This window comes from Petaurus breviceps, unplaced genomic scaffold (assembly GCF_028583685.1).
Source record: "Petaurus breviceps papuanus isolate PSGF00001 unplaced genomic scaffold, PetGlider_PUasm1.0 91133, whole genome shotgun sequence".
In the NCBI taxonomy this organism is placed as follows: Eukaryota; Metazoa; Chordata; class Mammalia; order Diprotodontia; family Petauridae; genus Petaurus; species Petaurus breviceps.
This window is the reverse complement of record NW_027187419.1, coordinates 88,054,359-88,069,400: the sequence shown is the minus strand read 5'-3', so window position 1 is coordinate 88,069,400 and position 15,042 is coordinate 88,054,359. Positions and strand designations below refer to the sequence as shown.

General features: G+C 37.4%; 1 protein-coding gene across 1 annotated transcript in view; it reads left to right on the top strand.

The window, feature by feature from the left end:
• DPP4 (dipeptidyl peptidase 4) overlaps nucleotides 1–15,042 on the top strand; it is a 117,490-nt gene that overhangs the window by 60,324 nt on the left and 42,124 nt on the right. Inside the window, exons 11-12 of the mRNA XM_069079802.1 lie at nucleotides 9,733–9,868; nucleotides 11,346–11,390. Of these exons, the coding sequence (XP_068935903.1) occupies nucleotides 9,733–9,868; nucleotides 11,346–11,390 (181 nt within the window). The remainder of the gene's footprint in view (nucleotides 1–9,732; nucleotides 9,869–11,345; nucleotides 11,391–15,042) is intronic.

Sequence of the window (15,042 nt, the reverse complement as noted above, 5' to 3'; positions counted from 1 at the left end):
ATATATATATATATATATATATATATATATATATATATATATATATAAATATATATAATTTCTATTCCCTTCAACTAGTTTCATACTGAGAAAAGTTTCATCAGTTACAATTATCATTTTTCCATGTAGGAATGTTAATAGTTCAACTTTGGTAAGTTCCTTATGATTTCTTTTCCCTGTTTACCTTCCCATGCTTCTCTTGCTTCTTGTATCTGAATGTCAAATTTTCTATTCAACTCTGGTTTTTTCAGCAAGAATTCTTGAAAGTCCTCTATTCCATTGAATGCCCATATTTTCCCCTGAAACATGATACTTGGTTTTGCTGGGTAGGTGATTCTTGGTTTTAATCCCAGCTCCTTTGACCTCCGGAATATCATATTCCAAGCCCTTCGATCCCTCAGTGTAGAAGCTGCCAGATCCTGAGTTATCCTGATAGTGTTTCCACAATATTCAAATTATGAATTCTTACAACTCCTAAACTGTAAACAGTGAATAAGTTGAAACCATCCAGTAATCACAAAAAAGTTCGGAGTTAAAAAAGATTTTTTTTTTTGCCTTTTTTTTGGAGGGCAGTTGGGGTTAAGTGACTTGCCCAAGGTCGCACGGCTAGTTTTTGTGTTAAGTGTCTGAAACCGGATTTGAACTCAGGTCCTCCTGACTCCAGGGCTGGGTGCGCCACCTAGCTGCCCCTTTCCTTTTCTTTAAAAGCCAGAAATTTGTCCTCTAATTTTTTGATACCTCTCTCATTCTCCACAGCCTTTTAATAATCACTGATACTTGTTCAGCAGTTAAATTCACTAGCTCTTTTGGTACTGGAGTGTGAGCATTATTAATTTATAATGCCCAGTGGAAATCTCAAAAGAGGAAGAAGAGGAGGAAATGGAGGAGGAAGAGGAGTAGTTGTTGAGTTGTGTCAGACTCTGCATGACCCCTGGAATGGTTTGACATGTCCTTCTCCAGTGTGTCCCCATTTTACAGATGAAGAACTGAGACAAATAATCTTCTCCAGTGTGTTGCCATTTTACAGGTGAAGAACTGAGGCAAATAAGTAACATGCTTAAGGTCATGTAGCTAATAAGTGTCTGAGGCCAAATTTGAACCCAGATCTTCCTGACTCCTGGCCCTGTGGTCTATCTACTATACCACCTAGCTGCCCTCAAAAGTGCATTGGATTAATGTCTAAGTGGAATGTTCTGAAAGAGATGTGGGCTAAATGATAGTATAATCAGGTAAATTTTTGAATGGCTAGGCCAAAGATTAGGCACTAATGATTTAATACCAATGGGAAAGAAGTCTCCAGTGTTTTGAATAGGGATGGTGTGGGCAGTAAGCATGCCTTTGTGTAGGACAGTGACTAGCCACCTGTGACACACAGACTGAAGATGACAATTGAAATGATGTCAAGTGGCACTTCTGACTCATCTTGGGCCTGGTTGTAAAGTTCACTCAGATACTAGAACCGATGAAGAGAAGGTTCAGAAGAAGAGAAGGAAGAGAAGGTTCAGAGGCCTCAGGGATATTCAGCAATGCTTCCTGTCCATTATGTAAGGATCACAGAATGCGTGTACTTAGTGCCTTTTTATTCTTCCACCCAATACTTCTAACTCATATTCGCGTATTACTCTTAAGGTGTACAGAGTACACTTCTTTCCTTTGAAGTAGATAATACAAATATGCGGACTCCCTTTTTAAGAGGAAAAAATTGATACTTCAAGAGATAAAGTGACTTGCTATTTATACAGCCAGTAAGTATCTGGGACATTATGCAAACCTGGATCCCTTTTGCTGAGGATAAAGCTCTGTCTCATAAATCATACTGCCATTTGCTAATACTCATTATACTACCATTTGCTAATAACTTCTCACCCTCTTTTGTAAATTTAGTTGTAGTCTCTAGAAATGGAAGGTGTCTTGGGGATTACCTAGTTTAACTCCATAATAACACAGATGAGGAAACCGGTTCAAGCTTTAGGGATACATGGAAGAGTCGGGGCAGAAAGATCAGAGAAACTGGAAGGCATACATGGCAATTCAGAGATTGACAGTGGCCCTCAATTTCCACTGATTACTTACTGCATTAAGTATTACTGAATTACTGTCAGTCAGCTGACAATTTTGTTTGTGTCTTAATTCTCTATAATGGAGTTACAACTCATTTTAGGAAAACCTAGGATGCATAAAAATATTTACATAAAAGGTAATTTGGGAAATTGATAAAAACAATTCATTTGAAAGGTATATGGCAGGTATGATTTTTTTTTGGCTTATCAAAGTTCCAGTCCTAGCATACACGGAAATACAAGCTTACTTTGTGCATTAAATGTGACTTGCATCAGAAAAATCATATTAGATATTTGAAGGACAAATTTCTTGTATAAAGTGAAGTCTAATTAAAATGTGTTTTTGGAATTATAGCTTTGTTATCAATTATTAGTAGTAGTGTTTCTGTATCACTATGTGTTGCTACAGTGCAGAATGAAGTGTAGTACAAGCAAAATTTTTACATGATTCATCTATAAATGTATCTAAAGGATTTTTACTATGGTGTCAGATAAATAAGAACTTTTATCAAGTTGTTAATAAAGGATGATTTGCTTATGGTAGCTGAAGAAGTAGAATTGGTTAAAGTTAGACAAAGATTGAAATGTGATTATCGATATACATATTTTTGTATGATTGATAAATTATATAATGAATCAGAATACAACATTGCACAGATAAGGAATCTTCTTAATAGATTGTGGGGTAATCATAATACTTCTTTGGATATTGAAGAATTTTTTTTTTATAATAGAACAAGTCATGAAAATATGAGGCCAAGTGCTTCAGCTCAAAATATTGTTGAATGGATACAAAGAGCTCAAGGCATTTCAGGGGCCTTATTGGCTGCTGAGTTGGTCATGGAGGAAGTTATTCAGTCTTGGGAAGGCAGCAACCTATGTACCTTTAAAGCAGACAGGAAACATGGAAGTGATTTGGGCAGTTGGTGCTGCCCTAACTGCTGGTACAAGTCTATACTTTTGGTCAAGGCTGTATTTTCATGATTGAGTTTCGTAGCAATGGTGGTAAACCAGTAGAGGGTGGTTTTGTACTGCCCTAGGATCCAAGCAGTGACCAGCAACAGGAGGGTCAAGGGAAGAAGTTGGCAGAGGTGGTGGCAACTTTTAAGGAGAGGTTCTGGAAGTGGTGACTTGGCCACAGGGTAGACAGGCTCCTGGTTACTTTCAAAGGTGAAAGTCACTGATGACTCATCTTCCATTTCAGGCCTTGAGTGTATCCACTGAAATGAGCAGGGTTTGGTCTCAGCTTGTAAAGTGCCCACAGTAAAGTGCCTGGTCCTGGAGCAAGGATCCATTTATCTATTATTTGCAGTTATAGAGAGAAAGGTAGTTTCGTGGTGACTGGCTGAAATGGCAACATGGGGGAATCAGTTTTTTCTATAGATTTTCTGTTGGTCAAGTCGAACATAGCTTCCAGTTTGAGAAAAACCTGTTGTATCTTGAAAAATTCCTGCTCTGGGAAGAGGACTAAAGTAATAAGGGCACTGAGACTTTGGCCAAGAGCAGCTACTTGAAAAGAAAGAGAAAGAGGTTTCTCCACTGGGATGTTTACAAGTCACTGGTGAAGTTTTTCAGGGGTCTGACCAGCTTCTGTGGTTGTCATTCTGTGGTTGATACTAGAAGATGGGCACCCCATGTACCATGAAGCAGGCAGGAAACATAACCACTTGGAGCTGCTCTAACTGTTGGTGTTATTGGTGGTAAGAGTAGGTTCAGAGGCCAGATATCAGTCCTTATTAATCCACAGTTTATACAGGTACCAGGGCCATATTTGTCTGCTCAATTTTCCAGATATTGCTGGTTGAGCATTAGAAGAAATTGAATTCCCACAGGATACAGGTGATGACCAGCAATAGGAAAAACAAGAAAAGCAGGCAGAAGAAACCCCAATGTTGAGAAAGGGCCTCTGAAGGTTCTAGGGGGTAACTCAATGACCGCAGGGGTATAAAGTGCTTGGTCAGCTCTATAATGCAAAGTTAGTACTTGTAAATTATCCATTTCAGGCCTTCAGGATCCACTGGAACTGAGTGTGAGTCCTTTTTGAACCAGTATCCAAAGAGCTTTGCCTAGTCCTGGCCCAATGATTTCTATTCCATGAATGTACCTTGGTTATCTTCCTAGGAGACTTCTCAATCAGAAATACAGCTCCAGCTGGTATCTAGACTCTGAGTAGAGAGCTAAAATGTGTTTTAATAGAAATGTATGGGTAGAGCCCATATCAGATTGCCAGTTGTCTTGGTGAGGGAGAGGGAAGAGAGGGGGAAAAATTTAAAACTTGTGGAAGTGAATGTTGAAACTAAAAATTAATCATTTAATTAAAAAAAAAGAAAATACATGTAGAAAAAAATTTTTAGAATAAAATGAAGTATAGCATGTATTGTAACAGCAACCGAGCAAAGTTGGTTATAAGGGAGAAAAAAGGAATAGTGCCTCCCAAGACCATTTCATTTTCACTGCCTGGAATGCATTTTCTCATCAGTCTACCTTTCAGATTTCTTTCTCCTTCAAGGCTCAGCTCATGAACTGCATTCTCTGATTTCATACGATACTCCTCTTCCCCCAGTTTCCCCCCTTCTGCCTGCAGTTGTCTCTCCTTAAATTTTCCTACAGCACTTTTTCTCACTCTCTAGCTTGTATTATATATTTATCTCTGTATGTACTATATGCTTCTCTCCCTGATGGAACATAAGCATGTTAAAGTCATTGATTGTGGCATTTAGTATCTTTGTATCTCTCATCTAGCATGGTGTCTTGCAAATGGTAGGTGTTGTTAAGTAAATGTTTATTGAGTTGAATTGAATTTATTCACCTTATAGAAAGGTGTACTGTGTAGTCATTTGCTTGATCAGAATCCAGAACCCAAGGGATCTCTTTCAGACACAGTCTTCAGTATTTTAAAGCTATCATAGGGCTCACATGTATACAAGATAGGTCAAGTTTTCCTCCAGAAGGGGGAAATATTGATGCTTTCATTTATTTTAGTCCTTTTTCTATCTGAGTTTCATTCTTCTCTTTTTCTAATCTTTTTTTAGGCTGAAAATGTGTCTAGGTAAGGGACTACTTATAGCACTATTTGTTGGATATATATGCTCCCAGAACTGAATTGAATAAGTATTTTAGTAATACACACAATTGGACCCTTCTCCATCTTTATTATAACTCGTGGTACCTTATGACAGCTTAGGCTTTTCTTATCCTGGCTAATGGATAAATTGAATACACCCATTCTGCTTCCTGTTATATTGAACTTGAAGTATGCAGACCTAACATTTATTGTTATATCATGAAGTGCATGTGTGTAGATCTCATTCTGTACTCTGGAGAACTACAAAGAAAGTAAAAGGTCAGAAATTCGTTGAATTTCATTCAGAATATAAACAGATTGGAAAGACTCCTGGAACACTTGATTGAACTATTTGACTTTACAACTCTTTTATTTGTGTTTCAGAAGAGGGGGAGATCTTAACTTTTTATTATTAGTTTTTGATCAAAAGTCATGAGTCTTTGGTTAAATAAAGGTATCTTATGGCACACTTCTTTAATATTTAATTCCAAAGATTTCTGGCAGATTGCAGCTCCTTGATCCAGAAAGACTCATTACCTTGTGGTCAGCGTTGTAGATAACAGATGTAGATAACACTGGCTGTTGGACAAAAGATGTAGAATCTGTTGCCAAGTCTGAATTTTCCAAGACTTGCCTGAGCTTGAACTCCACTGGCAGAACTATGAGAACCCAGACCAAAGCATTGGAACAGGACTTTAGTGGAGAGGATGACACAAAGAGCCTCCCTCACCACCATTTTTTTTTCCTATCTCTTCTTGTGCTTTAGGAAATAAGATAGATGGCTGGATGAATGGCTGGATGAATGCGGGGGTGACTGTCCACACAGTGTCCCATGCTGCAGAAGATTATTTACCTGAAGCTTTAGTTTTATAACAAGTGATTTTAGGTTGCTACATTTTTCATTTAAAAAAAATATTTATGAGGCACACATGTAAAAGGCATCATGCAGGACAAAATGTCTAAGGCATAATGCTTTCTCTCAAGATGAATATAAACTAATAAGTAGAGATTTGATTCGGAAGATACCTAACAAGCCCTATTATGCACAAACTATTTGGCTATATATTGGGGATAGAAAGATAGTAGTCAAAGAAGCCATTCCTTCAAGGAGATTATAGTTTACTGGGAAGGCACGCACATGCATATAGTGAAGTCATTCTAAGATAGTTTGAGGAGAGAGAGGGAACCAACAGCTGAGGGGGTGGGGATCAGAAGGCCACATAAAAGCTTGAACTGAGCCATATGAAGCTATAGCTCCTAAAGAGTAGAAGTGAGGGGAAACTATATTCTAGGTGTGGGGGACAGATGGTGAAAAAGCACAGGGATGGCATAGGGAGCAAAAAGTAGGTCAGTCTGGGAGAGTGTATGAAAGGGGAGTAATCAAAAAAGGTAAATTGAGACCAGATTATATAGAGATTCAACTGTTAGGCTGAGGAGTTTTTATTTTATTCTAGAGGCAATGGGGAGATGATTTTTAATTTTATCTTTAATTAGAGTTATGCCCTAGGAGGATATTTTAGAGAGGGGAGGGAATGGAAGCAAAAATGTCGGTTAACAGTCTATTGAAATAGTCTATATTGAGCTGTAATGAGGGCCTAAACCAGGCCTGCCTGACTACAAGCCTGCAGGCCTGAACCAAGATGGCTGTGGCTATCAAAAGAGGAAATGGACAGGAAAAATATTACAGAGTTTGGATAGAGAAAACTTTTGAACTGATTGAATATATAAGCTGAGGGAGAGAGAGGATTCAGGGTTTGTGAACACGGATGACCCCAAGGATGGCAGTATCCTTCATAGAAATAGAGGAATTTAAAAGAGGATAAAATTTAGGGCCACATAATGAGCTCCGTTTTGGACCTGTTGGGTTTGAGATATGCCTATGGCATATCCAGATAATCTGTCACATATTGTGGAACGTGATACTAGAGTTTAGGAGAGAAATTATTGTTGGATATATAGATCTGAGAGTCATCTTTGTAGCCATGATAATTCAAATCCTTTGGAGCTAGTGATGTCACTAAAGGAAAATAATGTTGAGGAACAAGAAAAGAGGGTTGTGGGGGGGACAGCCATGCTTGGGAGAAGTGTGGTTGACAGTGTCTATAGCTATACAAGGGTCAAAGAGAATAAAGACTAAGAAAAACTAATTAGATTTAGCAGATAAGAAATCTATCTGATGGGCACAAATTTCTACAGTACAAGGCAATATGTTTCAGTGTTTTATTGGCAGTGCAAGATAAGCCCATCTCAAATAAATTTAATGAATGTTACTTGCTTTGTAAGTTATAAAGCATTGTATAAATGTCAGTCCTCCATCTGTAGAAATCTTGTCTGGTTTAGGTAGCTTGTAGGCCTGGTGTTAGAAGGGACCTTGGACACCATCTATTCAGTTAAATGACTTACTTTAAGGTAACACAGGAAGGAAGCAAGCAATAAGGTGAGATTTGAACTTGGGAAATCTGACTCCAGAACCGAAGCTTATTCTATTGTTCCATGCCGTTTTCTCCACAGCTGTTAGCTTGAAGAGTTATTTCCTGCCTCCAACCTCTCATCACATATTTTGTACCTCTCCCATGCATCTGGTGCAGGGGGTTTGTAGTTTGTTTGCCTTACTTATGTTCCCAGTTAGATGAAGAATTCCCTGAGCCTGGTGACCACATCTTTTTATCTTTGAATCCTGTTCATTGCCTAGTAGAGTGCATTAGGCATGCTGCAGTAATTATTTGATAAAGTTTGTGGATATTGAATTTTTAAGAATGTAAAGGAGAAAAGAATAAATTCCAACTGATGTGATCAGGAAAAACATATTGTATTGGTGATAAATGATATTTTGCTTAGATCCGAATGGATACATAAGGCTTTCCTGGGTGATGGCAGGACTGGATGGGGAAGGGATGGGGAGAATAAGATTTAGATAGTTTGGTAGGTGGGCTAAGGGATTCTGTCTGAGGATAATTTTAAAATTCAGATCTTCTTGACTCTGAGGATCTCCGTCCACTAAGCTTCAGTATTTTTCTGAGAAGTAGTGAACTTAATTAGGTGTACAGAGGTAAGAGTGAAATTAGTTTGTTAGGAGTTCCAAATAGGAGATTTTCTTGGTTGGAACAAGATTTTTGCTGTGAAATAATGGGAGATTTGGGGGCAGCTAGGTGGTGCAGTGAATAGACACTGGCCCTAGAGTCAGGAGGCCCTGAGTTCAAATCTGTCTGTAGACACCTGACACACTTACTAGCTGTGTGACCTTGGACAAGTCACTTAACCCCAATTGCCTTGCCTTCCCCCCTCCAAAAAATAAAAAATAATGGGAGATGTGATTGGAGAAGGTAGGGCTCGACTAGATTGTAGAAGGCATAAACTAAAGCCAGAGGAGTTTGGACCTTATATTTTCCTCAATAGGTTGCTATTAAAGACTTTGAGCAAAAGAATGATACCCTACCATATTTTGGGAATATTAATCCAACAATTATGTCCAATTTGAGTCATACAAGTAATAAATTATATAAATGAGGCAGTGTGCCCTAGTGCAAAGGTGTCAGAAATGTGGCCAACAACATTCTAAAGTGTGACCTGAACCAAATTAAAATGTAACTGGCAAATATTCAACAAAATAAATAAAAATACAATAAGATATATTAGATTATAAAACTAAGTCAGTATGTAGGAATTCTTATACATAGTTTAGTGACCCCTGTTTCTACTTGAAATTGACATCACTGTTATAGTTAATAGAGAGCCAGCTTCAAATCCAGGAAGGCTGACTTCTGGCTGTCTAAGGGTGGTCTTTGAACGATCCAGGCTACACATGTTATTTAATCTCTCCATGCTTTAGGTAACCATCAACGACTGCCTTCTTTATACCAATGAAATCCTGGGTCCTCTATTCCTAGGAAATAAACTCTACTGATTTGATACATTTTGCTTTAGGCTATTTTTTTAAAATTCATTTTGCTGTGGACTAATTTAAGAGAGGAGGGTATGTGTGTGTTTGAATGTTGGGAGAGGGTGACTAAAGATTTCCTTATTTTTGTACTAATTTATTTTAGTTTATTTTCTTTATACAGTTCAGGTTTTGACTTGGTGAAGAACATTTTTATGTCCTTGCTTCTTGGAATTTGCAGATTTTTTTATTTTATTTTTTCTTTTGGAAACTGAGTTGAGAAAATGTCATCTGCACGTATCCCTGATCTGGAGAATGTGCACACAAAAACATTTTGAATTGTCTATAAACACCTCAGCCTATGTATCTAATCAACAAATCCACCTTCAAGACAGCAGGGAAGAAATGGAAAATGTCGCCCTTTACTCCATAGCCTATTACCAAGAGAAAGGCTAAGTTGTAGTTAAGAGTCCCCAGTCTTTTTAGTTATATTTGCTGTTGCCTTTTTCCCTAAAATAATAGTTTGGTTTCCAGAGCTTTCTCTCATCATTCAAAATTAAGTACATTTTAAGCTTTGGGAAAAGGTGCATGTTATGGGACTAAGTGATTTTGACAAGCAAATAAAATCTTACTTCACAGTATGGTTGATTACTCTCTCATCAGTACAAAGTAAAGTGTCTGATGGCCTAAAAATTTATGAAGAGCTAAACTTTATCTATCATTGTCTCTAGTGATCATTACTTGTGTGGTGTGACATGGGTGAATGCTGAAAGGATTTCTCTTCAGTGGCTCAGAAGGATTCAGAATTATTCAGTCATGGATATTTGTGACTTTGAGAAAGATAATGGAAGATGGAACTGTGCAGTGGTAAGAAAGAGTGGAGATACTTCTTGAAAGTGAAACTTGAATGACAAATTAAACGGAAAAAGTATATTAGGAACCATAAATTAGCAAACCATTTTGAAGGGGCACTTTAAAAAAAAATATTAACTATGTGATAAGGCAGTAGATTAATTTTATTTTCGCATAACCTGAGACTTAGTAGTTTTCAATTTTTGTTTCTTATTAGTTTAATTACTAGAATTTATGAAGACCATAGTTGGGAGAGATGATTTTAACATAAGGACAAAATCTTACAGACTTCATAAATAAAGATCAAAAACAAAGGCAGTAAATAACTGCAAATAGAGGATAGTGTTTTAAATAGAAAAATGTATGAAATGAAGATGAGCTAGCTATCCAGAAAAACATTACTGATCAGCTTTAAATATTTTTTGAGTAAGAAAGGTTGTTAGGAGTTGAAGAAAACTGGTGACAGGCTACACTGCATAGAATTTTCTGGAATAAATTAGTTCTAATCCTATATAAATTCTCTTATCAGTGGTCCCCAATCATTTAGTTTAGTTCCATGGTCCTCAAAGAGGTTCAAGGCTGGACTGATTGTTTAGCCATGTTTTCCCTCAAGATGGCCCATGGACAATACTAGATGGGAAGATGTGAGGAACTATGATTGTATTCTGTTGTGCTTGAAATTTCACTGAACTGTGGGAATGTGAATATAGTTAAAGGCTGCTCTCACACTCTTCTCCCTATCTTCCATTGACAAAAATTCATTGGAAACACCTCCATGATCACTTATGGAGTTCTTATTGGTCTTCCCTTTTGAACCACTAACTATGGGAGATAAGAGAATAGAGAATCTTCCAGTAATTAGCGAAGTAACTCCTCACTACAAAAAGGTTTAAATATCTTTGGTTAGGATCAGGAATAGAGAAATTATGCCCTCCTCTCCATCTGTCTTTGTACACCAAAGAGCTAAAATTGGATTTTTACATTTTTAAATAAAGTTCCATTGTATTTAAAAAAGTAAAAAAAACAAACCCATTCTTAGCTCAATAGGCACTCCGTTTGGATTTGGCCCTTTGAGTAGCTTGCGCACCCCTGGTCTATAAATAATACTTATATGCTCTTGGCATAAACAGTGCATCAGTGGAGGTAGTTTTCAATTTTTTTCTTGCACTTTTTTTCTTGTTCATCTCAGAGGAATAATTTGAACCTGAATATTAACCGTAGAATATTTATTATTCATTGTTCCTTTTTTCTTATGTCTTTTTTTTGATGAATAGTATTTTATTTTTCCCAGTTACTTGTAAAAACAACTCTTAATATTCATTTAAAAAATTTTTTTGAGTTCCAAATTCTCTCCCTCTCTTCTTCCTTCCCCCCATCCCTGATATGATATAGGTTATAGATGTGCAGTCATTCAAAACATTTCCGTATTAGTCATATTGTAGATTTTCCTAGCTATCTTAAAAATATTATCATTTTCTTTTTTCCTCCCCAGGACCGACAGAAAATTGAAACAAGTTCTACCGGTTGGGTTGGAAGAGTAAGTGCTTAAAATTTGTGGAGTTCTTAAACATGTGGATTTGATATTTGAAATGGTTTCATCTTTAGGCATTTGAAAACAGAACCCTTCAAATTCAAGAAATATTTGCTATGGATATGGGGATGTAAAGATGGCTACTTTATAGTTTAAGAAGAAAGGATAGGAAAGAGGAAGGATTAGGCAAGACATATACCCACATAACCATATTAATAAGGGAGAGTATGGTAAGTTCAGAGAAGAGGTCTGGCCAAAGTATCATGAGAAATTTGACTAAAAAGAGGTAACTCTTAGCATTATGGGGAGATGAATCTGGAAAGCTTAATGAAGAAGCATTTAAGTTGAACTTGTGAAGTAAGGGAGGGACTTCAGTAGATGAAAATGGGAATGGGGAGGCCATTCAACATATAGGAAATAAGATGAGTATTGTACAGTAATAGGAAAGGATAGGATGAGAAAGGCAGTGGAGCATAGTACCATTTATCAGGAACATAGAGTATATGAAGAAGGTTAAGTTGAGATAAGGCTTGAAAGGCATTTTAGTGCTGTGTTGTGATCTTTAATATGAGAAGTATATATATTTTATTTTAGAGGTGAGAAGAAATCATGAAAGTGTTATATTAAAAAAAGAGTGATATGGACAACAGCAGTATATTAGGAAGATTTATTGGGCAGTGGTGTAATGGATTGGAAAAGTTATATACTGATGGCAGAAAGAATAATTTGGAAGCTTGATGAGAGAACAGGATTTGAACAAGGATTCCTGTAATGGGATGATTGGGGCGACAGAAGCAGAATTTGGCAATTGATAGTAGGTAGAAGTGAAAGAAAGCAAAATGTCTAAAGGTCTGAGTCTTGGTAATGAAGAATTCAGATTAGTAACTAAAGAAGAAGCTGGTAGGAGTTAATCAGAGTTGAGGATTAATTTGGTGTGAATGTTGGAATGTAAAGAGGTCAAAGGAATTAGAGGGTGGAACGTAGAGTATTGCTGACATATTTGAGTAAAAGATTGTGAGTAGGTAGAGAGGCCAGAACAAGGTTGGTAGTTTGAGAGAATAGAAATCTAGAAACTAAATTTCATGTGAAAAGAGTTAGGGAATTGGGAGAGGTAGAAGTACAGAATATTGTGTTCAGATATAGAATCACAGACTTTCTGGAAGTCTCTGGGCCAGATTTTCAGAGATCTGTAGTTAGTTTGGAAGTTGAATACTTTGGAGTGATGTTCCTAAGGTGTGACCACTGCAGTTAATGGCTAAAAGGAACATGGATAAGGTTGTAGATGTTGAATTCAAAGAGTGGGTCTTAAAAGGATTTAGGAACATGACTATTGGAAAAACTCAGGCCAATGGCATGAGAAGGTGTTGGTGAGAGTAATTCTATAAGCTAGGTGCCAAAGTCCAATAAGTAGGTGAGGAGAGTGTTGGTAAATATCAGTGACAAGGATTGGGAAAAGGGTAGAATGAACTTCAGAGAAAAGGCTGTTATAGCTTTGAAGAGTATTGGAAGAAGTGGCATCAGCAAGCAAGGAGTATGCCACCTCTTTCCTCAGGGCTTATGGAGCAGGGATAAGGATTAGAGAGAAATTGCTGAAGTCTTCATGGCAAATGAAAGTTTCATATAGTCTGAGAAAGTGAACTTTGAGAAAAAGATTAGGATTCCCCTATATTTGTTTTTTTTTTTTAATTAAAAAAAATTTTTTTTTGCTTTTTGGAGGGCAATTGAGGTTAAGTGACTTCCCCAAGGTCACATGGCTAGTTTTTGTATTAAGTGTCTGAGGCCGGATTTGAACTCAGGTCGTCCTGACTCCAGGGCCCGTGCTCTATTCACTGCGCCACCTAGCCGCCCCTATGATTCCCCTATATTTATTATTAATGTATTCGTTTTATTTCTGAACATCTGAAGGTATTGTGAATATAGATGAATTTGGGGATAGTATTTAACATACTAAATTAAAAAAAAAGAAGAGTGAGCATGTGCGGGGGAATGAAAAAAAAAAAAAGGTTGTTGTAAAAGTTAGAAATAAGACATGTGGGACCAAAAATAATAGAATTACAAAATTTCCTTCTAGTTACCGATGTTCAGTAGGTAAGTGTCATCCTTGACTTTTCACTCTTTCTCCCCATTTCCAATCTGTTCATAAATCTTGGCAATTTTACCTTCACAACATGTCTTATATGCCCCCTCACTTCTCTCCTCTGATACTAGTAAAACACAGGTCTGACTATGTGACATGCCTGTTCATTTAACAATACTGGTTCTTTATTGCTTCCAAGATCAAATTAAAAATCCACTGTTTGGCTTCTAAAGCTCTTCATAACCTACCCTCCTCCTTCTTGCACCTCACTTTCCTCCATGTATTCTGGATCCACTGACTGACCTCCTTGCTATTCCTCTATCAAGACACTAAACATCCTGACTGGACATTTTCACCGGCTAGTTTTTCTACCTGAAATTCTCTCTTTCCTGGCTTCCCTGGCATCCTTCAGGTTCCACTTAAAATCCCACCTTCTTCAAGAAGCCTTTCCCAATTCCTCTTAAAGTTAGTGCCTTCTTTCCATATTTGTTGATACCAAGTTGTTTGCAAGTAGCCTCCCTCATTAGCCTGTGAGTTCCCTGATAACAGATGCTGGTTTTTTTGTCTTTCTATCCCAGCACTTAACATTGTGTCTGGCACATAGTAGGTACTTAATGTTATGGATTTGACTTGATTTTCAATTAAAAAGAACATGAGCGACTGTATGTTCCCAGTTGTTGTAGGATCAGGAATTCCCCCTAAATCTCAATCACCAATTAGATCATCCAGCTTTTTCTAGAAGATCTCCTTTGGTGGGTACTCATTAGTTCAGGAGTAACCCATTCCACTTTTGAGCGGCTTTGATTATTGGAGAATATTTCCTTTTCAAAATCTGATTCTCTGCAATTTCCATCCATTGTTTCTAGTTCTGCCATCTAGGGCTAAGCAAAACAAGTTTTAATTCCTCATCTACCATTATGACACCTCCATAAGAACTTGGGACAGCTATCATGTATCCTTTACTTTTCCTTTTAATTTCTTTTTCTTCAGGCTAACTTCTAATTATTTCAAATGATTCTCATGTGACATAGCTTCACATCTTCCTCCCATCTGAGTCATCTTTGTTTGAATGGACTCCATCATGTCAGCACTTTTCTTAAATTGTACTAACTACAACTAAGTGCCATATTCTAAGTAATCTGATCAGGACTGAGTAGACCAGGGTCATCATTTCCCTCATTCTGGACCCTTTGTTCCTATAAACACAACCTTAGAGCTAGCTTGGGTGGTTTTGTTTGTTTTTGGTTTCACATAACACTGTTGACTTACTGACCTTGATGTTCACTAAGATCCTCAGATCTTTTCCTCCCACATCATACAGTTTTACAGTTGTTGGGTCCCTCCCCCCCCCCCCCCACAAATGTAGGCATTTCTGTTTATCCCTATGCAATTTCAGTCATTTCAGATTGAGCCCTTTGTTTTAACCCATTGAGAACTTTTCAGACCCCAGGTCAAATATTCAAAATGAATGACTATGGGGAGGTTAGATGGCACAGTGAATAGAGCACAGTTCCTGGAGTCAGGAAGACCTGAGTTCAAATTTGGTCTTAGATCCTTAACACTTACTATAGCTGTATGACC